The sequence below is a fragment of the Ranitomeya imitator genome, chromosome 2, assembly GCF_032444005.1.
Source record: "Ranitomeya imitator isolate aRanImi1 chromosome 2, aRanImi1.pri, whole genome shotgun sequence".
Lineage (NCBI taxonomy): Eukaryota > Metazoa > Chordata > Amphibia > Anura > Dendrobatidae > Ranitomeya > Ranitomeya imitator.
This window is the reverse complement of record NC_091283.1, coordinates 755,713,319-755,738,694: the sequence shown is the minus strand read 5'-3', so window position 1 is coordinate 755,738,694 and position 25,376 is coordinate 755,713,319. Positions and strand designations below refer to the sequence as shown.

At 43.1% G+C, this 25,376-nt stretch overlaps 1 protein-coding gene across 1 annotated transcript in view; it reads right to left on the bottom strand.

The window, feature by feature from the left end:
- Positions 1-11,500: 11,500 nt before the first annotated feature.
- NPFFR1 (neuropeptide FF receptor 1) overlaps positions 11,501-25,376 on the bottom strand; it is a 302,647-nt gene continuing 288,771 nt past the window's right edge. The window contains exon 4 of the mRNA XM_069755845.1: positions 11,501-15,678. Coding sequence (XP_069611946.1) covers positions 14,790-15,678 — 889 coding nt within the window. The 3' untranslated portion in view covers positions 11,501-14,789. The remainder of the gene's footprint in view (positions 15,679-25,376) is intronic.

Genomic DNA, 25,376 nt, shown 5'->3' with positions numbered 1-25,376 from the left:
CCGGGCCGTCGGCTGAAGGGCTGAAGTCCTCGTGTCCACAGGACCTTGGACCGGAAGGAAGCTAGGCCACTGCCGAGACTACTTCCAGAAAGATCAGTCCGCACCACTTCCATGGAAGAATACAGCAGTGGCAGTGAGGATGTGGTCCGGGGATTTCAACCCGAGGCGGTGAGTGTGCCTCGACCTGTGACCCCAGTGTGCGAGATCCCTTCCCTGTCACCTACCCCTGCAGCCCGACCTAAGCTACTTACCCATGCTGTGACTGATCAACCTGCACCGGATGAGTCGGCAGCTTCGGAGCGTGCAACAGCTTGCCGGGTGCTGCAGGGAAGGCACATCATGAGCGCTTCAGTGTCCAGGCAAGCCGCACGTCCTGCCCCTGTCACCGATGGGCGATTTCCCTCTGCCGACCAGCTGGCCTGGATAGCTGGCGTGGTGGAGCAGAATAAGAAAAGGGAGAAGGAGGTGTGTGCCGAGTTTTGTCAGCCAGGAGGTGGCACTATGGCCGGCACGGGACCATGTCACACGAAATGTGGCAGATCTCTGTGCGGGCAGTGGTTTTCAGATCCGGGGAGAAACAGTGGAGAACCTCCCCACAGGAGCCAAGAGTACAGGACAGTGAGTACGTTAAGGGACTGAAAGATGCGGTCCGTCCAGGGGACAAGCTTAGTATACGTGAGAGAAGGCAAGGGAAAGTGGAAGCATTGCCTGATGAGAATCCCTGTGTGTGTATTGAATATGCCCTGGATGAAGTCCTGAGTGAAAGAGTTGATGTTGAAAAGTTGAAACCAGACTGTGACCCTTATTTTGTGGAACTGTCTGTGAGGAATACATCCCCATACCGGGCAAGTCCAGATTGCATTGAAGAACAGCACCTACTCAGAAAGGTACACATGATTGTATGGAGGGGGAAGGCCAGAGAGTGATAAAGGGATTGCTATCGGCCATGACTACAGCCCTGGCTCCCCCATCCTACATTCGCAGAGAAGATTATGAAGAAACTTCCAGTTGCACTGCAAAGCAAAGATTTCACATACTGCACACCATAACAAATTAGGTGTAAATATCTCTGCAATAGAGTGACGCAGTGAAAAAAGGAAAAGAGCGACAGAATAAGCAAAGCTTGTAATTTGACGCTTTCAGGGCTGTAGTTTATTCAACCAAATTCTTGTCAGTATAAAACTATAGGACATATATGTCGGTTGGTTTTCAAAGCATTAACTTGTATATTGTTTCAAATGCCCTTTATTAACCCCTTTACCCCCAAGGGTGGTTTGCACGTTAATGACCAGGCCAATTTTTACAATTCTGACCACTGTCCCTTTATGAGGTTATAACTCCGAAACGCTTCAACGGATCCTGGTGATTCTGACATTGTTTTCTCGTGACATATTGTACTTCATGATAGTGGTAAAATTTCTTTGATAGTACCTGCGTTTATTTGTGAAAAAAACGGAAATTTGGCGAAAATTTTGAAAATTTCGCAATTTTCAAACTTTGAATTTTTATGCAATTAAATCACAGAGATATGTCACACAAAATACTTAATGAGTAACATTTCCCACATGTCTCCTTTACATCAGCATAATTTTGGAACCAATTTTTTTTTTTGTTAGGGAGTTATAAGGGTTAAAAGTTGACCAGCAATTTCTCATTTTTACAACACCATTTTATTTTAGGGACCACGTCTCATTTGAAGTCATTTTGAGGGGTCTATATGATAGAAAATGCCCAAGTGTGACACCATTCTAAAAACTGCACCCCTCAAGGTGCTCAAAACCACATTCAAGAAGTTTATTAACCCTTCAGGTGTTTAATAGGAATTTTTGGAATGTTTAAATAAAAATGAACATTTAACTTTTTTACACAAAAAATTTACTTCAGCTCCAATTTGTTTTATTTTACCAAGGGTAACAGGAGAAATTGGACCCAAAAAGTTGTTGTCCAATTTGTCCTGAGTACGCTGATACCCCATATGTGGCAGTAAACCACTGTTTGGGCGCATGGGAGAGCTCGGAAGGGAAGGAGCGCTATTTGACTTTTCAATGCAAAATTGACAGGAATTGAGATGGGACGCCATGTTGCGTTTGAAGAGCCACTGATGTGCCTAAACATTGAAACCCCCCACAAGTGACACCATTTTGGAAAGTAGACCCCCTAAGGAACTTATCTAGAGGTGTGGTGAGCACTTTGACCCACCAAGTGCTTCACAGAAGTTTATAATGCAGAACCGTAAAAATAAAAAATCATATTTTTTCACAAAAATTATATTTTTGCCCCCAATTTTTTATTTTTCCAAGGGTAAGAGAAGAAATTGGACCTCAAAAGTTGTTGTCCAATTTGTCCCGAGTACGCTGATACCCCATATGTGGCAGTAAACCACTGTTTGGGCGCATGGGAGAGCTCGGAAGGGAAGGAGCGCCGTTTGACTTTTCAAAGCAAAATTGACAGGAATTGAGATGGGACGCCATGTTGCGTTTGGAGAGCCACTGATGTGCCTAAACATTGAAACCCCCCACAAGTGACACCATTTTGGAAAGTAGACCCCCTAAGGAACTTATCTGGATGTGTGGTGAGCACTTTGACCCACCAAGGGCTTCACAGAAGTTTATAATGCAGAGCCATAAAAATAAAACAAAATTTTTTTCCCACAAAAATTATTTTTTAGCCCCCAGTTTTGTATTTTCCCTAGGGTAACAGGAGAAATTGGACCCCAAAAGTTGTTGTCCAATTTGTCCTGAGTACGCTGATACCCCATATGTGGGGGGGAACCACCGTTTGGGCGCATGGGAGGGTTCGGAAGGGAAGGAGCGCCATTTGGAATGCAGACTTAGATGGAATGGTCTGCAGGCGTCACATTGCGTTTGCAGAGCCCCTAATGTACCTAAACAGGAGAAACCCCCCACAAGTGACACCATTTTGGAAAGTAGACCCCCTAAGGAACTCATCTTGATGTGTTGTGAGAGCTTTGAACCCCCAAGTATTTCACTACAGTTTATAACGCAGAGCCATGCAAATAAAAAATATTTTTTTTTCCACAAATTATATTTTAGCCCCCAGTTTTGTATTTTTCCAAGGTTAGCAGGAGAAATTGGACCCTAAATGTTGTTGTCCAATTTGTCCTGAGTACGCTGATACCCGATATGTGGGGGGGAACCACCGTTTGGGCGCATGGGAGGGCTCGGAAGGGAAGGAGCATCATTTGGAATGCAGACTTAGATGGATTGGTCTGCAGGCGTCACATTGCATTTGCAGAGCCCCTAATGTACCTAAACAGTAGAAACCCCCCACAAGTGACCCCATATTGGAAACTAGACCCCTCAATGAACTTATCTAGATGTGTTGTGAGAACTTTGAACCCCCAAGTGTTTCACTACAGTTTATAACGCAGAGCCGTGAAAATAAAAAATCTTTTTGTTTTCCCACAAAAATTATTTTTTAGCCCCCAGTTTTGTATTTTCCCAAGGGTAACAGGAGAAATTGGTCCACAAAAGTTGTTGTCCAATTTGTCCTGAGTACGCTGATACCCCATATGTTGGGGTAAACCCCTGTTTGGGCACACAGGAGAGCTCGGAAGGGAAGAAGCACTGTTTTTCTTTTTCAACGCAGAATTGGCTGGAATTGAGATCGGACGCCATGTCGTGTTTGGAGAGCCCCTGATGTGCCGAAACAGTGGAAACCCCCCAATTATAACTGATACCCTAATCCAAACACATCCCTAACCCTAATCCCAACAGTAACCCTAACCACACCTCTAACCCTGACACACCCCTAACCCTAATCCCAACCCTATTCCCAACCGTAAATGTAATCTAAACCCTAACTGTAACTTTAGCCCCAACCCAAACTGTAGCCCTAACCCTAGCCCTAACCCTAACCCTAACCCTAGCCCTAACCCTAGCCCTAACCCTAGCCCTAACCCTAGCCCTAACCCTAACCTTAACCCTAGCCCTAACCCTAACCCTAGCCCTAACCCTAGCCCTAACCCTAGCCCTAGCCCTAACCCTAGCCCTAACCCTAGCCCTAACCCTAGCCCTAGCCCTAATGGGAAAATGGAAATAAATACATTTTTTTTTATTTTTCCCTAACTAAGGGGGTGATGAAGGGGGGTTTGATTTACTTTTATAGCGAGTTTTTTAGCGGATTTTTATGATTGGCAGCCGTCACACACTGAAAGACCCTTTTTATTGCAAAAAATATTTTTTGCAATACCACATTTTGAGAGCTATAATTTTTCCATATTTTGGTCCACAGAGTCATGTGAGGTCTTGTTTTTTGCGGGACGAGTTGACGTTTTTATTGAAAACATTTTTGGGCACGTGACATTTTTTTATCGCTTTTTATTCCGATTTTTGTGAGGAAGAATGACCAAAAGCCAGCTATTCATGAATTTCTATTGGGGGAGGCGTTTATACCGTTCCGCGTTTGGTAAAATTGATAAATCAGTTTTATTCTTCGGGTCAGTACGATTACAGCGATACCTCATTTATATCATTTTTTTATGGTTTGGTGCTTTTATACGATAAAAACTATTTTACAGAAAAAATAATTATTTTTGCATCGCTTTATTCTCAGGACTATAACTTTTTTATTTTTTTGCTGATGATGCTGTATGGCGGCTCTTTTTTTGCGGGACAATATGACGCTTTCAGCGGTACCATGGTTATTTATATCTGTCCTTTTGATCGCGTGTTATTCCACTTTTTGTTCGGCGGTATGATAATAAAGCGTTGTTTTTTGCCTCGTTTTTTTTTTTTTTTTCTTACGGTGTTTACTGAAGGGGTTAACTAGTGGGACAGTTTTATAGGTCGGGTCGTTACGGACGCGGCAATACTAAATATGTGTACTTTTATTGTTTTTTTTTTTTTATTTAGATGAAGAAATGTATTTATGGGAATAATATTTTTTTTTTTTTTCATTATTTTGGAATATTTTTTTTTATTTTTTTTACACATTTGGAAAATTTTTTTTTTACTTTTTTACTTTGTCCCAGGGGGGGACATCACAGATCAGTGATCTGACAGTTTGCACAGCACTCTGTCAGATCACTGATCTGACATGCAGCGCTGCAGCCTTCACAGTGCCTGCTCTAAGCAGGCTCTGTGAAGCCACCTCCCTCCCTGCAGGACCCGGATCCGTGGCCATCTTGGATCCGGGGCTAGAGCAGGGAGGGAGGGAGGTAAGACCCCCGCAGCAACGCGATCACATCGCGTTGCTGCGGGGGGCTCAGGGAAGCCCGCAGGGAGCCCCCTCCCTGCGCGGTGCTTCCCTGCACCACCGGCACATCGCGATCATCTTTGATCGCGGTGTGCCAGGGGTTAATGTGCCGGGGGCGGTCCGTGACCGCTCCTGGCACATAGTGCCGGATGTCAGCTGCGATAAGCAGCTGACACCCGGCCGCGATCGGCCGCGCTCCCCCCGTGAGCGCGGCCGATCGGCTATGACGTACTATCCCGTCCAGGGTCAGATAAGCCCAGGGCACCTCGACGGGATAGTACGTCTAAGGTCACAGAGGGGTTAACCCCTCTGTGACCTTAGACGTACTATCCCGTCGAGGTGCCCTGGGCTTATCTGACCCTGGACGGGATAGTACGTCATAGCCGATTGGCCGCGCGGGGGGAGCGCGGCCGATCGCGGCCGGGTGTCAGCTGCTTATCGCAGCTGACATCCGGCACTATGTGCCAGGAGCGGTCACGGACCGCCCCCGGCACATTAACCCCTGGCACACCGCGATCAAAGATGATCGCGATGTGCCGGCGGTGCAGGGAAGCACCGCGCAGGGAGGGGGCTCCCTGCGGGCTTCCCTGAGCCCCCCGCAGCAACGCGATGTGATCGCGTTGCTGCGAGGGTCTCCTCACCTCCCTCCCTGCTCGAGCCCCGGATCCAAGATGGCCGCGGATCCGGGTCCTGCAGGGAGGGAGGTGGCTTCACAGAGCCTGCTCAGAGCAGGCACTGTGAAGCAGCCTGCACTCCTATCAGATCAGTGATCTGACAGAGTGCTATGCAAACTGTCAGATCACTGATCTGTGATGTCCCCCCTGGGACAAAGTAAAAAAGTAAAAAAAATTTTTTCCAAATGTGTAAAAAAAATAAAAAAAAATATTCCAAAATAATGAAAAAAAAAAAAAAATATTATTCCCATAAATACATTTCTTCATCTAAATAAAAAAAACAAAACAATAAAAGTACACATATTTAGTATCGCCGCGTCCGTAACGGCCCGACCTATAAAACTGGCCCACTAGTTAACCCCTTCAGTAAACACCGTAAGAAAAAAGAAAAAAAAACGAGGCAAAAAACAACGCTTTATTATGATACCGCCGAACAAAAAGTGGAATAACACGCGATCAAAAGGACAGATATAAATAACCATGGTACCGCTGAAAGCGTCATATTGTCCCGCAAAAAAAGAGCCGCCATACAGCATCATCAGCAAAAAAATAAAAAAGTTATAGTCCTGAGAATAAAGCGATGCAAAAATAATTATTTTTTCTGTAAAATAGTTTTTATCGTATAAAAGCACCAAACCATAAAAAAATGATATAAATGAGGTATCGCTGTAATCGTACTGACCCGAAGAATAAAACTGATTTATCAATTTTACCAAACGCGGAACGGTATAAACGCCTCCCCCAATAGAAATTCATGAATAGCTGGCTTTTGGTCATTCTTCCTCACAAAAATCGGAATAAAAAGCGATAAAAAAATGTCACGTGCCCAAAAATGTTTTCAATAAAAACGTCAACTCGTCCCGCAAAAAACAAGACCTCACATGACTCTGTGGACCAAAATATGGAAAAATTATAGCTCTCAAAATGTGGTATTGCAAAAAATATTTTTTGCAATAAAAAGGGTCTTTCAGTGTGTGACGGCTGCCAATCATAAAAATCCGCAAAAAAACCTGCTATAAAAGTAAATCAAACCCCCCTTCATCACCCCCTTAGTTAGGGAAAAATAAAAAAAAATGTATTTATTTCCATTTTCCCATTAGGGCTAGGGTTAGGGCTAGGGCTAGGGTTAGGGCTAGGGTTAGGGCTAGGGCTAGGGCTAGGGCTAGGGCTAGGGTTAGGGTTAGGGTTAGGGTTAGGGCTAGGGTTAGGGCTAGGGTTAGGGCTAGGGTTAGGGCTAGGGCTAGGGTTAGGGCTAGGGTTAGGGCTAGGGTTAGGGCTAGGGCTAGGGCTAGGGTTAGGGCTAGGGCTAGGGTTAGGGCTAGGGCTAGGGTTAGGGCTAGGGTTAGGGCTAGGGTTAGGGTTAGGGCTAGGGTTAGGGCTAGGATTAGGGTTAGGGTTAGGGTTGGGGCTACAGTTAGGGTTGGGGCTAAAGTTAGGGTTAGGGTTTAGATTACATTTACAGTTGGGAATAGGGTTGGGATTAGGGTTAGGGGTGTGTCAGGGTTAGAGGTGTGGTTAGGGTTACCGTTGGAATTAGGGTTAGGGGTGTGTTTAGATTAGGGTTTCAGTTATAATTGGGGGGTTTCCACTGTTTCGGCACATCAGGGGCTCTCCAAACACGACATGGCGTCCGATCTCAATTCCAGCCAATTCTGCGTTGAAAAAGTGAAACAGTGCTCCTTCCCTTCCGAGCTCTCCTGTGTGCCCAAACAGGGGTTTACCCCAACATATGGGGTATCAGCGTACTCAGGACAAATTGGACAACAACTTTTGTGGACCAATTTCTCCTGTTACCCTTGGGAAAATACAAAACTGGGGGCTAAAAAATAATTTTTGTGGGAAAACAAAAAGATTTTTTATTTTCACGGCTCTGCGTTATAAACTGTAGTGAAACACTTGGGGGTTCAAAGTTCTCACAACACATCTAGATAAGTTCATTGAGGGGTCTAGTTTCCAATATGGGGTCACTTGTGGGGGGTTTCTACTGTTTAGGTACATTAGGGGCTCTGCAAACGCAATGTGACGCCTGCAGACCAATCCATCTAAGTCTGCATTCCAAATGATGCTCCTTCCCTTCCGAGCCCTCCCATGCGCCCAAACGGTGGTTCCCCCCCACATATCGGGTATCAGCGTACTCAGGACAAATTGGACAACAACATTTAGGGTCCAATTTCTCCTGCTAACCTTGGAAAAATACAAAACTGGGGGCTAAAATATAATTTTTGTGGAAAAAAAAAAATTTTTTATTTGCATGGCTCTGCGTTATAAACTGTAGTGAAATACTTGGGGGTTCAAAGCTCTCACAACACATCAAGATGAGTTCCTTAGGGGGTCTACTTTCCAAAATGGTGTCACTTGTGGGGGTTTCTACTGTTTAGGTACATTAGGGGCTCTGCAAACGCAATGTGACGCCTGCAGACCATTCCATCTAAGTCTGCATTCCAAATGGCGCTCCTTCCCTTCCGAACCCTCCCATGCGCCCAAACGGTGGTTCCCCCCCACATATGGGGTATCAGCGTACTCAGGACAAATTGGACAACAACTTTTGGGGTCCAATTTCTCCTGTTACCCTAGGGAAAATACAAAACTGGGGGCTAAAAAATAGTTTTTGTGGGAAAAAAATTTTGTTTTATTTTTATGGCTCTGCATTATAAACTTCTGTGAAGCCCTTGGTGGGTCAAAGTGCTCACCACACATCCAGATAAGTTCCTTAGGGGGTCTACTTTCCAAAATGGTGTCACTTGTGGGGGGTTTCAATGTTTAGGCACATCAGTGGCTCTCCAAACGCAACATGGCGTCCCATCTCAATTCCTGTCAATTTTGCATTGAAAAGTCAAACGGCGCTCCTTCCCTTCCGAGCTCTCCCATGCGCCCAAACAGTGGTTTACTGCCACATATGGGGTATCAGCGTACTCGGGACAAATTGGACAACAACTTTTGAGGTCCAATTTCTTCTCTTACCCTTGGAAAAATAAAAAATTGGGGGCAAAAATATAATTTTTGTGAAAAAATATGATTTTTTATTTTTACGGTTCTGCATTATAAACTTCTGTGAAGCACTTGGTGGGTCAAAGTGCTCACCACACCTCTAGATAAGTTCCTTAGGGGGTCTACTTTCCAAAATGGTGTCACTTGTGGGGGGTTTCAATGTTTAGGCACATCAGTGGCTCTCCAAACGCAACATGGCGTCCCATCTCAATTTCTGTCAATTTTGCATTGAAAAGTCAAACTGCGCTCCTTCCCTTCCGAGCTCTCCCATGCGCCCAAACAGTGGTTTACTGCCACATATGGGGTATCAGCATACTCAGGACAAATTGGACAACAACTTTTGAGGTCCAATTTCTTCTCTTACCCTTGGAAAAATAAAAAATTGGGGGCAAAAATATAATTTTTGTGAAAAAATATGATTTTTTATTTTTACGGTTCTGCATTATAAACTTCTGTGAAGCACTTGGTGGGTCAAAGTGCTCACCACACATCCAGATAAGTTCCTTAGGGGGTCTACTTTCCAAAATGGTGTCACTTGTGGGGGGTTTCAATGTTTAGGCACATCAGTGGCTCTCCAAACGCAACATGGCGTCCCATCTCAATTCCTGTCAATTTTGCATTGAAAAGTCAAATAGCGCTCCTTCCCTTCCGAGCTCTCCCATGCGCCCAAACAGTGGTTTACTGCCACATATGGGGTATCAGCGTACTCAGGACAAATTGGACAACAACTTTTTGGGTCCAATTTCTCCTGTTACCCTTGGTAAAATAAAACAAATTGGAGCTGAAGTAAATTTTTTGTGTAAAAAAGTTAAATGTTCATTTTTATTTAAACATTCCAAAAATTCCTATTAAACACCTGAAGGGTTAATAAACTTCTTGAATGTGGTTTTGAGCACCTTGAGGGGTGCAGTTTTTAGAATGGTGTCACACTTGGGCATTTTCTATCATATAGACCCCTCAAAATGACTTCAAATGAGACGTGGTCCCTAAAAAAAAATGGTGTTGTAAAAATGAGAAATTGCTGGTCAACTTTTAACCCTTATAACTCCCTAACAAAAAAAAAAATTGGTTCCAAAATTATGCTGATGTAAAGGAGACATGTGGGAAATGTTACTTATTAAGTATTTTGTGTGACATATCTCTGTGATTTAATTGCATAAAAATTCAAAGTTTGAAAATTGCGAAATTTTCAAAATTTTCGCCAAATTTCCGTTTTTTTCACAAATAAACGCAGGTACTATCAAAGAAATTTTACCACTATCATGAAGTACAATATGTCACGAGAAAACAATGTCAGAATCACCAGGATCCGTTGAAGCGTTTCGGAGTTATAACCTCATAAAGGGACAGTGGTCAGAATTGTAAAAATTGGCCTGGTCATTAACGTGCAAACCACCCTTGGGGGTAAAGGGGTTAAATTCCAAGTAATCTTGCTTGGTGTATATATTGTGCTTTCATTTTTTCATTGATGTACAAGTAACTGCCTTTCGGGAGCATCAATCATCGTTTGCATATTATACATTTTTGTTTCTCGGGTTACACCTCTAAGGTTTCATCACACTCAGTCACTGCATTTTTCAAAAACTGCTACAACAAAAAAATATGAAACCGTGCAAATTTAGTGATTATTTTCCTCATATTTACCTCCTATTTGGGTACATGATATTAATTTTAAAACTCGGTATGCTCTAGGTACATCATTTAAAAATAACATTGAAAAATTGCTTGCTTAAAATGTATGAACAAGAAAAAAAACAATGTTTTTAAAAACACATGAAATTCATGACACTTTTTGCAAGCTGATAAAAAATATTTCAAATTTCAAAATATGCTCTGTTCCCTGATCCTCTGTTCTGTGTATATATACACTTCATGATGCCAAAATTCCTTGAATTGTTCCAAATTGTAGTAGGGCCATATTTAGATCTACATAGTGGCACAATCTTGAATCTAAAATGTTCACACAGCAGTTTTCACAGAAAAGTTATACTTCTCAAACAAGCCCTAGAAATTACCCTTAAAACATGTCCATAACGGAATTGCGCATCCTCAGTAATTATTCATATGTAACTAATAGCTGCAGTCACACTCTCACTGAAAATTTATATTGGGCGGATGTATTACATTTTGGGCATAAGAACATCATAAAATAAGCTTTCCTGCATGGAACCTGTCTCTGTAAAGAGCCACTAACAAACCATTAGTAGAACCGGTCTGTCCTTGTATTGCATGGACAATTTTTCTTTTGAATAATGGCATGTTTTTCTACATATGCCCTGCAGCTCCTATCACAGGGGAAATGTAGAACCAGCTGATTGCTGCAGGGCCTATAATATTAATGTCACTTCCGGGGGTGGGTATTCTGATGGTGCAGTAAAGAGATGGCAACAAAGAGTGCGCTGTCATTGTGCATATCACACAGTGCACATCTCGTAGGCACTATCAAGCCCCTGAAATGAGTGTCACTGATGATGCTTCGTTTCAGGGAAGGGACAGGGTCTGCAGAAGTGATCACAGCCTTTGCCCCCTGATGATCCCTCATTTGAGTATCCTAACCTTCACTGAAATTCTCAAATGAAATGTCATCAAAAAGGAAGAACAAAACGAGAAAGGCAGTTAGTGTAGTTAGGAAACGGTAGACAACGTTTATTTTAAATGTGTTATAAAGTAGTTTAGATTATGGCATCAAATAGGTAGGGATTAAGTATGAAAATTCATGTTGATTTCAAGGTTGTGTTTACAAGTCTACAACCTCAAGTTTTAAGACTGCGCTTGGAGTCCAGAACTTTTTGACTGATTCTAAACACTTCCTTCACTTGATGATAATAAGGAGCAGGAAAGCCCTAGAGCTGGGAATGATCCTAAATTAAACTCTGACCACCATGGATCTGGTACTTTTCAAAACTAAGATTATTAGCCATATTTGACCCGATTCATAACATATTTCAGGCATTTACCGTATTTTTTGGACTATAAGATGCACAGGACCATAAGACGCACCCCAAATTTTCAGAAGGAAAATAGGGAAAAAAATAATGTGTCAAATCTCATCCTGAGATCTCTTCTTCCGAGATCTCGGGACGAGATCTCAATCTGAGAATGCACCGGCCCGGCGGCCATTTTCCCGGAGGCCACCGCATCGCAGCAGGTTGACATCTCGGCAACGAGATCTCATCCCAAGATCTCGGGAGCTCGGGAGACTAGATCTTGGGACGAAATCTCGTCACCGAGATCTCAATCTGAGCATGCACCACTCCCGTGGTGATTTATTTATCTGAAAGTGTGATTTTACGACAGTCTGTACAGTAATGTAATAAAAATACTTTCACTTTTTCTTTATAAATCCATTAAAAATGGGACAATCAGATCTCTACCACTAAAATGAGAAAGTTTAAGCAGGACTCACAGAACAAGGAGCAAAATAAGGTTTTTAGATGGACTCATAAAAAATCCACTTGACCGGATAAACCTATGTCAGAATCTGTTGGAGCTTCATCAGCCAGGACACCTACTCCATCATTTACAAGGAATGATATATATGGCAAATGTAAGATGGAATACAATCTTTGAGTCACTGGAAAAAGACACACTAACACATCAAACCAGATTTCTTCTAGAAATAGTGCCTCTCTTGCCTATCGACTGTGTCTGGTGAAAGTGAATGGGACTGAGCTAAAAGAACAGACACGGTCTATTGCCAGATGGAGTGCTGTAGGTGGAATAAAGCAAATGTGTTTTCTAATCTCATAAAATCTCTTAATGATGGACTCCCTACCATTAGCAAAGAAAGAACAGTTCACTAGGCGTAGCACTCACAGCACTATAAGAATATGTAGAACCATGAATGGTTTACAGACAGGTACAATACACCATTCAGAACAAAGCTAATGAATAGAGCCATAACTTCACAATCATTGATCTATTAAAAAAAATCTCATAATGGCTTTTCTAAAAGTGTTTAGAACTGTTAATCCCTGTGGCTGTATCACAGGCATCATGTATTGATGATATGAAACTGAATAACCGTTTAACTTTTGGGCAAAAAAATGGAGCTTCCAAAAATGATTGAGTTCTGTTTCTTTATGCTGAACACAAAATAAAGCAATCTTGGTAACTACCTAGATTACATTTTCTATTCTTAATCAATCTAATGTACTTTAAAATATATTTTCCAATTTGATAACAAAGCTGATTGTGTAATGAAAAGTTATGCCCCTATTAAACACTATAGTTTGGGTTTCAGATTCTTTCCCATTTCAAGTACTGTGTTTGCTGTCAGAAAAAATGCCACAAGTGCAAATGCAATACAAGAGACCTCTCATACATATCAAGAAGTGGTCCACCTTGTATAGTCTCTTCTTGGTAGAAGAGCCTCCCATTGAAAACCAAATCATTGCAGCACCATTGCCTTGAAAGGTCTCCTAATAATAATCTATTCTCAGGTGTCCCACTTCAGTAGGTCCTCTAACGCACCACCTCAGTCACAGTTTGATATGCAAATTGACACTTCACAGAAGAAGAGGACTTGAACTCTAGTGCCATGTATTGGAAGTAGCATTCCTAAAAGTCAATATCGACCCTTTAACAAGCTTTGCCACATTATTTAGGGTATTAAAATCCAAACCAGAAGCTTTATTTGCAAACATGTGTTTCAGGGTGTTGCCTCTCCTTAGTGAAAAGCAAGAGATCTGATTTGACTGCCTAAGAGGCCTCTGACTGGGGTCTAAATGGTAAAATCTATCCTTGTGGAGAGTGTCATGCCTGACAGGTCAGTACAAGGAAACTTATAGGACATGCAGTACTCGTCTGGGAAATGAAAATTAAATTTAAAATATGCTGGTCCTTACCAAGTGATTTTCCTTTTTTACCTCAAAATTTCTCAAAACTGTGTTTTCTAAACTATACAACCCACTTAAGAGAGCATGCACCTAGGTCACATCATAAACAGGACAGGTACTCGGTCTGTAACAGGAAAGAGTTCAATCTTCAAGACTCAAAAAGAGATGAAGAAACTGTAGAGCTTTTTTTTATATGATGATTATTCTTAAAGGTGGGTACATTCTTTTGACTTAATAATTTTACTGCTGAGAATGTGCTGGAATCTGCATATCATATAGAAAAACAATTTTACAAACAATATTTATAACAACATATATGACCCACTTATGAGGATGTGAGATTCATGTTGATGACCAATTGAATGTGTTTCTGCCCTTGTGCTAGTTAATAAAAGTTTAGGAGTGATTGAGAAACTGAATTTGTGTTGAATTTTTAGGAGTTTGCTGAATCCGGCAAATTTTAGCTATTCTATATTCTCCAACCTTTTACACATTGCAGAATATTGCATAAGTCAGAGAAAGGTCAAATAACCCTTGGCTTGGCTGTCAGGCTTCCCCTTAATGTTTTGCCGCTATCACATCACATGGCATAACACAGCAGGTTAGCAGAGACTTTCATAGCCTGTATAAAAGCAGAAGCAGGTAATGCAGTAGCCATTTTATGGTGAATCTGGATAGTGAGGTTACCATCTGTTTACCAATAGTCATTTATGCTGAGGTCACTTTGACATTACTAAGGCTATGTTTGCGTTAAAGAGCTTGAAAGTGGTTGAATACAGTCCTAGGAGACCTCAGAGTGTAAAACATGACTTTTCAGGATAATTGAGGCTCAGCAGTACTTTCCATTTGGTTTAAATCAATTACCTTGGAAAATTTGGCTAAGCTGGTGAGTTGAAATTTCAAAAGATTCAATTATCTCTATTAATGAACCATCATTAGTTGGAGTGATGTTTCATTTTGATATGAAATCCAAGTCTAAAACATCTCACAAAGTCTTTAAGATCACTTTGATATACCCAAAACTTATGTCTTTCAGCTGTAATGTCACATATCCACCACAGAGAGAAACATTTTAAATATCCCATGCTGGTATGCTGACAGTGTTATTGGAGCTTTTGTTGTCTAGATCTTCAACAACCATGCCATGATGGGCAATCCTTCCACTCCTTAAGGAGAACATACCTCCCTTTGCTGTGGTACTGTTGCATGAGTCTGAGCCATGAGCTGAGTCACTGGGCTGTGCTTCAACAAAAATCCTATTTCGTACTCCAAACATAAATCCACTGTTTTTCCTTTCTGAATAAGTTTCCTTGTGCTCTCTTTTCATTGAACAGTATTGAACTTTAAATGCTTCCTGAAAACCTCGACGGAAGTTCTCATTGAAATAGCCATATATAATCGGATTGATGCTGCTGTTGAAGAATGCTAGCCAATGAGCAAAAGGGAATATATATACAGCAATAAGGTTGATCTGATGATCATTAAGATTTCCATAATCTGTGAGCAGCATTAAAGTCCAGAGCGGCAGCCAAGAAATCGTAAAGAACAGGGCTACAATAATTAACATATTGATAACTCTTACTTTCCTCTTGGATACCCTACGACCTTCTTGTTCTTCAGACATGGATCCTCGAATGGTGGCAGATGATTTGAAAAGTTTGAAAGCAATGCGAGCATACATGATGACAATCAAGGTCAGAGGAGCAAGATATATATGTGAAAACAAGACTGTCGTATAAATTTTTCGCATTTCTTTGTCTGGCCAAGCTTCCCAACAGGAGTAGAGAGGATAGAAATTATTGTAATCATCTACCATAAAGTGATAATCATCCTTGGTCACCGTCAGGGTTACTGCTGATGGACACATTATGATAAGAGCTAAAACCCATAAGATAATGATTGTAAAAATAGCCTTTCTTAGAGTCAGCTTCTGGCGGAATGGATAGACAATGCAGCGGAACCTGCAAAGAAAAGAAAACACTGATTAGTATTAATTCTAAAAATCATTTAAATATTATCTAGAAATGTCCTTTAGATTTAAATGGGTAATCTGGTCAGATCTATTGGATGTAATAAAGTGGTTCTCACTTTCAAAGACTCAGCCAAGGTACAAAGATATATATATATTTCCTGTGTCAGCCAATCCGGGCATTACATGGATGATCCACTTATTTACTGAGGATGGGGTCACACTTGCAACTGCAATGCGAGAAACTCACGCGAGACTTTCACATCAATACTCAGCACTGCTGCCAGCGGTTCAGACCTGAGCTATCAGCTGCATAGAAATACATGAAGCCGCAAACTCCAGTCCTAAGTGCCGGCGGCAGTGCCGGGTATTGATGTGAGAGACTCGCAAGAGTTTCTAACATTGCATTTGCAAGTGTGACCCCGGCCTTATACTTAAAGTACAAGGGAAAAAATTTAAAAAATAAAGAAAAGATTTTTTTTTAATTATGTGCCTAATATAGTATACAGCATTTGGAAGGAGAATCACAGCAGTTTTTCAGGGGAAGCAGCAGCAGCAATTCATATGAGACCTGCTAATACTTTAGTAACATCAGGACCCTTTTATTCCTTTTTCATTTCAGTAATGCTGATCCCATGGATGCTCCTCAACTTCTTACCTCTGCTGTAGAGCAGTAGTTTTGCCTCTGGTTGGATGATGAGCTATCAATCAAGAACCGAGGTGGAGAAGGAGAGTTGTGAAGCACATAATGCTAACTGGAGAACATTTCAGTCTTAAGAACTGCGTCCAGACCATTTGTAGGAGTTTAGTACAATTGAATAAAATTGCATTTACTCAGTCATACTGTGACAAAAATTGTTTAGGATCTTTTGTATAACCTGGTCTTGAAATAACTTTATCTATAAGTGTCAAAAGTTTTACAAGGTCAAAACTGCTCAAAGCCTCCCTTTAATTAAAGCTTAGTCTGTTACTCTTATTACTGTATCATAGTGTAATTACTATAATGCAACATTCCCAACATGACTTCCACAATACGTGTTGCTAAGCCCATTTCTATAGCTTCACATGCATAAAGTTGGAACTGTAACTTACAATCCAAATTGATAGACATCCTAAATGCACTTAATCATGGTCAACCATGCTTTACATCAATGGTCTCCAATTTTCTTACCTTAAGAACCCCATTTAGCTCTGAGAGATGGTCACGAGTCACATCCAGAGCCCTCTGAGTAGTGACATCCTGTCACCCTCTCACTGTAGTGACACCCAGTGCTCCCTATTATTAGTATATTGACGGTCAAAGCTTCCCAGCAGAAATCACACTGAAACCATGTGCTCTCCTCCCTTATAGTCAGTGCTCTTACATATAGGGGTTTCCATCTTGCCCCCACTCAGTATAGAGGGAGCGCTTGATGTAAGAATACCATCACAGATCTAGCTTAAGGCAACCATCTAACTGATAGTATTATCCATTCTCCGGTTTAAAATACTACCATCTTACTTCCACACCCAGTATATGTGCATGTAGATCTACTCTTCTTTGCTGGACTACTTACAAAAGTCACAATCTGGAGCATACCCTTCAAAGTTGTTTGCTAGACTTGACAGCAATGCACCAAGTTCGTAGACAATCATCTTGGCCCATGAGCCACAGGTTGGAGACCTCTGCTCTATAGCAATATTTATTGTTGACGTATTATATCAGAGAGTACTATACTAAATATACAAGGAGATCCTGGAGGGAAAAAAATCAACATATTTTTGAACATGACATGCATTAAGAAAAGGAAATAAACCTATAAATGTGAATACTGCAATATACCATATTGTTGAACTACAAGAAGCACTGGACCATAATACGTCCCTATGTTTTAGAAGAGGAAATAAAAAAAAAAAATTGGGTCAATTCTGTACTTATCCCCTATTCTGGTATGCATGGCCCCTCATCCCCCTCCTAGTATGCATGGCCCCCTCATCCCAAACCTAGCATGCATGCCCCCTCATTCCTACCCTGGTATGCATGGCCCCCTCATCCCTATCCTGGTATGCATGGTCCCCTCATCCCCATCCTGGTATGCATGGTCACCTCATCCCAAACCTGGTATGCATGACCCTCTCATCTCTATCCTGGTATGCATGGCCCCCTCATCCCTATCCTGGTGTGCATGGCCCCGTCATCCCCATCTAGGTATGCATGGCCCCCTCATCCCAAACCTGGTATGCTTGACCCCCTCATCCCTACCTTGGTATGTATGGCACCCTCATCCCTATCTTGGTATGCATGACCCCCTCATCCCTATCTTGGTATGCAGGGACCCCATCTCTGTCCTAGTATGATTGGCCCCCATCACCATCCTTGTATGCATGGCCCCCTCATCCCTATCCTGGTATGCAGGGACCCCATCTTTTTCCTGGTATGCATGGCCCCATTCTTATCCTTGTATGATTGGCCCCATCCCCATCCTGATATGTATGCCCCCCATCAGAAATACATAAAAAAACATAAATCATCTTACTTACCTTCCTGTACTCCCTCGCAGCATCTTGTTCCAATGCCAGTAGCTGATTTATGCTTGTAAGCAGCACATGGCAGGGATGTCATGTTCTGCTTACAAGCCGAGGACAGGTGCCAGAATACTCACTGATCTCCACCCCGGGACTATGTGCGTGAAGAGCAGTGAGTATTCATTGCATTTTAATAGTGCGCACTGTTGTGAGTTCTGTTTTTGGGCTCCCTCTGGTGGTTACTGATGGTACTGGGTGATTTGTGTTCTGCTGTCTCTGGTGTCCACCTGTTCTATTAGGATTTGGGAGTTTCCTATTTAACCGGGCTTTCTTGTCATTTCCCCGCCGGCTATCAAGGTTATCAGAGTGTTTTGTTACCTCAGCTTCTGGCTTCAGTAATCTTCAGGACAAGCTAAGTTTTTGATTTTCTTGTTCCACGTTTTGCTTTATTTTTGTCTTGTCCAGCTTGCATATAATTGTTTCTTTGCTGCTGGTTGCTCTAGCGGGCTGTAATTGCTCCTCATGTTCCATGAGTTGGAACATGAGTTCAAGTAATTACAGGATGGTTTTTTGAAGGGTTTTTTGCTGACCGCGCAGGTTACTTTTGTATCCTCTGCTATCTAGTTTTAGCGGGCCTCATTTTGCTGAATCTGTTTTCATACTGTGTATGTGCCTTCCTCTCATTTCACCGTCATTATATGTGGGGGGCTGCTATTTCTGTGGGGTATTTCTCTGGAGGCAAGAGAGGTCTGTGTTTCTTCTAATAGGGGAAGTTAGATTTTCGGCTGGTGCGAGACGTCTAGGATCAATGTAGGCACGTTCCCCGGCTATTGTTATTTGTGTGTTCAGGTTTAGGGTCACGGTCAGCTTAGGTTCCATCACCCTAGAGCTCGTTGGTGCTTGTCCTTTTGTGATTCCCTGCCAATGGAATCATGACAGTATAGCCGGCCAAAAATGTTTGGGCTGAAGTAGGAGGAAAAGTAGTCTGAGGAAGTTTTTTTTTTTTTTCTCCTCTGAGGTTGCTGCCTAGCCCTAATTGCAGCCTGGCTGATTTTTTTTTTTCCTCCTCTTAATCCTTGAATGGCTCTGACCTTAGCTGTTTATCATGGACGTCCAGAGTTTAGCTTCCAGCTTGAATAATCTTGCTGCTAAGGTTCAAAATATACAAGATTTTGTTGTACATGCTCCTATGTCTGAACCTAGAATTCCTATTCCAGAGTTCTTTGCTGGAGATAGATCTAGTTTTCTGAATTTTAGGAACAATTGCAAGCTGTTCCTTTCTTTGAAATCTCGCTCTTCTGGAGACCCTGCTCAGCAGGTTAAGATTATTATATCTTTCCTGCGGGGTGACCCTCAAAATTGGGCATTTGCATTGGCACCAGGGGATCCTGCGTTGCTTAATGTGGATGCGTTTTTTCTGGCATTGGGTTTGCTCTATGAGGAACCTAACCAAGAGATTCAGGCTGAAAAAGCTTTATTAGCTCTCTCTCAGGGACAAGATGAAGCAGAAATATATTGTCAAAAATTTCGGAAATGGTCAGTGCTTACTCAGTGGAATGAGTGCGCCCTGGCTGCAAAGTTCAGAGATGGCCTTTCTGAGGCCATTAAAGATGTTTTGGTGGGGTTCCCTGCGCCTACGGGTCTGAATGAGTCTATGACTATGGCTATTCAGATTGATCGGCGTTTACGGGAGCGCAAACCTGTGCACCATTTGGCGGTGTCTTCTGAACAGGCACTTGAGACAATGCAATGTGATAGAGTTCAGTCTAGAAGTGAACGGCAAAACTATAGGCGGAAAAATGGGTTGTGCTTTTATTGTGGTGATTCACCTCATGTTATATCAGCATGCTCTAAACGCACAAAAAAGGTTGATAAGTCTGTTGCCATTAGTACGTTACAGTCTAAGTTCATTCTGTCTGTGACTCTGATTTGCTCATTATCATCCATTTCCGTCGATGCCTATGTAGATTCAGGCGCTGCCCTGAGTCTTATGGATTGGTCATTTGCCAAGCGATCTGGGTTTAGTCTTGAGCCTCTGGAAGTCCCTATTCCTTTGAAGGGAATTGACTCTACACCTTTAGCTATGAATAAACCTCAGTACTGGACACAAGTGACCATGCGTATGACTCCCGTTCATCAGGAGGTGATTCGCTTCCTGGTATTGTATAATTTACACGATGTGATGTTCTAGTACTTGGTCTGCCATGGTTACAAACTCATAATCCAGTCCTTGACTGGAAAACTATGTCTGTGTTAAGCTGGGGATGTCAGGGGGTTCATGATGATGCACCTCCGATTTCTATCGCTTCATCTACTCCTTCTGAGGTTCCTGTATTTTTGTCGGATTATCGGGATGTTTTTGAGGAGCCTAAGCTCAGTTCGCTTCCTCCTCACAGGGATTGCGATTGTGCTATAAATTTAATTCCTGGTAGTAAATTTCCTAAAGGTCGTTTGTTCAATCTGTCAGTGCCAGAGCATACTGCTATGCGGGATTATGTTAAGGAGTCCTTGGAAAAGGGATATATCCGTCCATCTTCGTCCCCTTTGGGAGCAGGTTTTTTTTTCGTGGCCAAGAAAGATGGGTCCTTGAGGCCTTGTATAGATTATCGTCTTTTGAATAAGATTACCGTAAAATATCAGTATCCTTTGCCTTTGTTGACTGATTTGTTTGCTCGCATTAAGGGGGCTAAATGGCTCACTAAGATTGATCTCCGTGGTGCGTATAATCTTATACGAATAAAGCAAGGTGATGAGTGGAAAACCGCATTTAATACGCCTGAGGGCCATTTTGAGTATTTGGTAATGCCTTTCGGACTTTCTAATGCTCCTTCAGTCTTCCAGTCCTTTATGCACGATATTTTCCGTGAATATCTGGATAAATTTATGATTGTGTATTTGGATGATATTTTGGTTTTTTCTGATGACTGGGAGTCTCATGTTCAGCAGGTCAGGAAGGTGTTTCAGATCCTGCGGGCTAATTCCTTGTTTGTAAAGGGCTCAAAGTGTCTCTTTGGAGTCCAGAAGATTTCTTTCTTGGGGTATATTTTTTCCCCTTCTACTATTGAGATGGATCCCGTCAAGGTTCGGGCTATTTGTGACTGGACGCAGCCTGCATCTCTTAAGAGTTTGCAGAAGTTCTTGGGCTTTGCTAATTTCTATCGTCGTTTTATAACTAATTTTTCTAGTGTTGTTAAGCCTTTGACGGATTTGACTAAGAAGGGTGCTGATGTTGCTGATTGGTCTCCTGCGGCTGTGGAGGCCTTTCAGGAACTTAAACGCCGGTTTTCTTCTGCTCCTGTGTTGCGTCAGCCTGATGTTTCGCTTCCTTTCCAAGTTGAGGTTGATGCTTCCGAGATTGGAGCGGGGGCGGTTTTGTCACAGAGAAGCTCCGATTGCTCGGTGATGAAGCCATGTGCGTTCTTTTCTAGAAAATTTTCGCCCGCTGAGCGGAATTATGATGTGGGTAATCGGGAACTTTTGGCCATGAAGTGGGCATTTGAGGAGTGGCGTCATTGGCTGGAGGGTGCTAGACATCGTGTGGTGGTCTTGACTGATCACAAAAATCTGATTTACCTTGAGTCTGCCAGGCGTCTGAATCCTAGACAGGCTCGTTGGTCACTGTTTTTCTCTCGTTTCAATTTTGTGGTTTCATACCTGCCAGGTTCAAAGAATGTGAAGGCGGATGCTCTTTCTAGGAGTTTTGTGCCTGACTCCCCTGGAAATTCTGAGCCCACTGGTATCCTTAGGGATGGGGTGATTTTGTCGGCCATCTTCCCAGACTTGCGACGTGCTTTGCAGGAGTTTCAGGCGGGTAAACCTGATCGTTGTCCGCCTGAGAGACTGTTTGTTCCGGATAGTTGGACCAGTAGAGTCATCTCCGAGGTCCATTCTTCTGCGTTGGCAGGTCATCCTGGAATATTTGGTACTAGAGACTTGGTGGCCAGGTCTTTTTGGTGGCCTTCCTTGTCGAGGGATGTGCGTTCTTTTGTGCAGTCTTGTGAGGTTTGTGCTCAGGCTAAGCCTTGCTGTTCTCGAGCCAGTGGATTGTTGTCACCTTTGCCTATCCCGAAGAGGCCTTGGACGCACATTTCCATGGACTTTATTTCGGATCTCCCTGTCTCTCAAAAAATGTCCGTCATCTGGGTTGTGTGTGACCGCTTTTCTAAAATGGTTCATCTTGTACCCTTGCCTAAGTTGCCTTCCTCCTCTGAGTTGGTCCCTCTGTTTTTCCAGAACGTGGTTCGTTTGCATGGGATTCCGGAGAACATCGTTTCTGACAGGGGATCCCAGTTTGTGTCTAGATTTTGGCGGACGTTCTGTGCTAAGATGGGCATTGATTTGTCCTTTTCGTCTGCATTCCATCCTCAGACGAATGGCCAGATGGAGCGAACTAATCAGACCTTGGAAACTTATTTGAGGTGTTTTGTTTCTGCTGATCAGGATGACTGGGTTACCTTTTTGCCGCTGGCCGAGTTTGCCCTTAATAATCGGGCTAGTTCTGCTACCTTGGTTTCTCCTTTCTTTTGTAATTCGGGGTTTCATCCTCGTTTTTCCTCTGGTCAGGTGGAGCCTTCTGATTGTCCTGGAGTGGACATGGTGGTGGATAGGTTGCATCAGATTTGGAGTCATGTGGTGGACAATTTGAAGTTGTCCCAGGAGAAGGCTCAGCAGTTTGCTAATCGCCGTCGCCGCGTGGGTCCTCGACTTCGTGTTGGGGACTTGGTGTGGTTGTCTTCTCGTTTTGTTCCTATGAAGGTCTCTTCTCCTAAGTTCAAGCCTCGGTTCATCGGTCCTTATAGGATCTTGGAAATTCTTAACCCTGTGTCGTTTCGTTTGGATCTCCCGGCATCGTTTGCTATTCATAATGTGTTCCATCGGTCGTTGTTGCGGAGGTATGAGGTACCTGTTGTTCCTTCGCTTGAGCCTCCTGCTCTGGTGCTGGTGGAGGGAGAATTGGAGTATGTTGTGGAGAAGATCTTGGATTCTCGTGTTTCCAGACGGAAACTCCAATATTTGGTCAAGTGGAAGGGTTATGGTCAGGAGGATAATTCTTGGGTGGTTGCCTCTGATGTTCATGCTGATGATTTGGTCCGCGCTTTTCATAGGGCTCATCCTGGTCGCCCTGGTGGTTCTCGTGAGGGTTCGGTGACCCCTCCTCAAGGGGGGGGTTCTGTTGTGAGTTCTGTTTTTGGGCTCCCTCTGGTGGTTACTGATGGTACTGGGTGATTTGTGTTCTGCTGTCTCTGGTGTCCACCTGTTCTATTAGGATTTGGGAGTTTCCTATTTAACCGGGCTTTCTTGTCATTTCCCCGCCGGCTATCAAGGTTATCAGAGTGTTTTGTTACCTCAGCTTCTGGCTTCAGTAATCTTCAGGACAAGCTAAGTTTTTGATTTTCTTGTTCCACGTTTTGCTTTATTTTTGTCTTGTCCAGCTTGCATATAATTGTTTCTTTGCTGCTGGTTGCTCTAGCGGGCTGTAATTGCTCCTCATGTTCCATGAGTTGGAACATGAGTTCAAGTAATTACAGGATGGTTTTTTGAAGGGTTTTTTGCTGACCGCGCAGGTTACTTTTGTATCCTCTGCTATCTAGTTTTAGCGGGCCTCATTTTGCTGAATCTGTTTTCATACTGTGTATGTGCCTTCCTCTCATTTCACCGTCATTATATGTGGGGGGCTGCTATTTCTGTGGGGTATTTCTCTGGAGGCAAGAGAGGTCTGTGTTTCTTCTAATAGGGGAAGTTAGATCTTCGGCTGGTGCGAGACGTCTAGGATCAACGTAGGCACGTTCCCCGGCTATTGTTATTTGTGTGTTCAGGTTTAGGGTCGCGGTCAGCTTAGGTTCCATCACCCTAGAGCTCGTTGGTGCTTGTCCTTTTGTGATTCCCTGCCAATGGAATCATGACAGCGCACATTGTTAGGCGCAGCCGCTGGCTTCCTTCAGCTGCTCATGTGTGCTGCTACTAAAGGGAATTAATATTTCCCCTGTTCCACACGCCCGGTGCCTTGGGGTGGTCTTTGACTCTGCCCTCTCTTTCAAGCTACACGTCCAAGTCCTTGCCTCCTCCTGCCATCTTAAACTCAAAAATATTTCCCGGATCCGCGCATTCCTTGACCATGATACCACAAAAACACTGGTGTATGCCCTTTTATCTCCTGCTTTGACTACTGCAACCTCCTACTCTCTGGCCTCCTATCTAGCACTCTGGTACCACTCCAATCCATCCTACTCTCTGCTGCCCGACTAATCTACCGGTCTCCCCACTATTCCCCAGCCTCTCCCCTATGCCAAGCCCTTCACTTGCTTCCTATCATCCAAAGACTCCAGTTCAAAACCTTTACAATGACATACAAAGCCATCCACAACCTGTCTCCTCCATACATCTGTCGCATGGTCTCCCGGTACTTACCTACTCGCAACCTCTGATCCTCTCGAGATCGCCTTCTCTACTTCCCTCTCATCTCTTCTGCCCACAACCGCATCCAAGACTTCTCCCGTGCTTCCCCCATACTCTGGAACTCTCTACCCCAACACATCAGACTCTCGCCTACCATAGAAACCTTCAAAAAGAACCTGAAGACTCACCTCTTCCAACAAGCCTACAGCCTGCAGTGATCCTCAACCTACTGAACCACTGCACAACCAGCTCTACCCTCTCCTAGTGTATCCTCACCCATACCCTGTAGACTATGAGCCCTCGCGGGCAGGGTCCTCCCTCCTTATGTACAGTACAGACCAAAATTTTGGACACGCCTTCTCATTTAAAGATTTTTCTGTATTTTCATGATTATGAAAATTGTAAATTCACACTGAAGGCATCAAAACTATGAATTAACACATGTGGAATTATATACTTAGCAAAAAAGTGTGAAACAACTGAAATTACATCTTATATTCTAGGTTCTTCAAAGTAGCCACCTTTTGCTTTGATGACCGCTTTGCACACTCTTGGCATTCTCTTGATGAGCTTCAAGAGGTAGTCACTGGGAATTGGTCTTCCAACAATCTTGAAGGAGTTCCCAGAGATGCTTAGCACTTGTTGGCCCTTTTGCCTTCACTCTGCGGTCCAGCTCACCCCAAACAATCTCGATTGGGTTCAGGTCTGGTGACTGTGGAGACCAGGTCATCTGGCGTAGCACCACATCACTCTCCTTCTTGGTCAAATAGCTCTTACACAGCCTGGAAG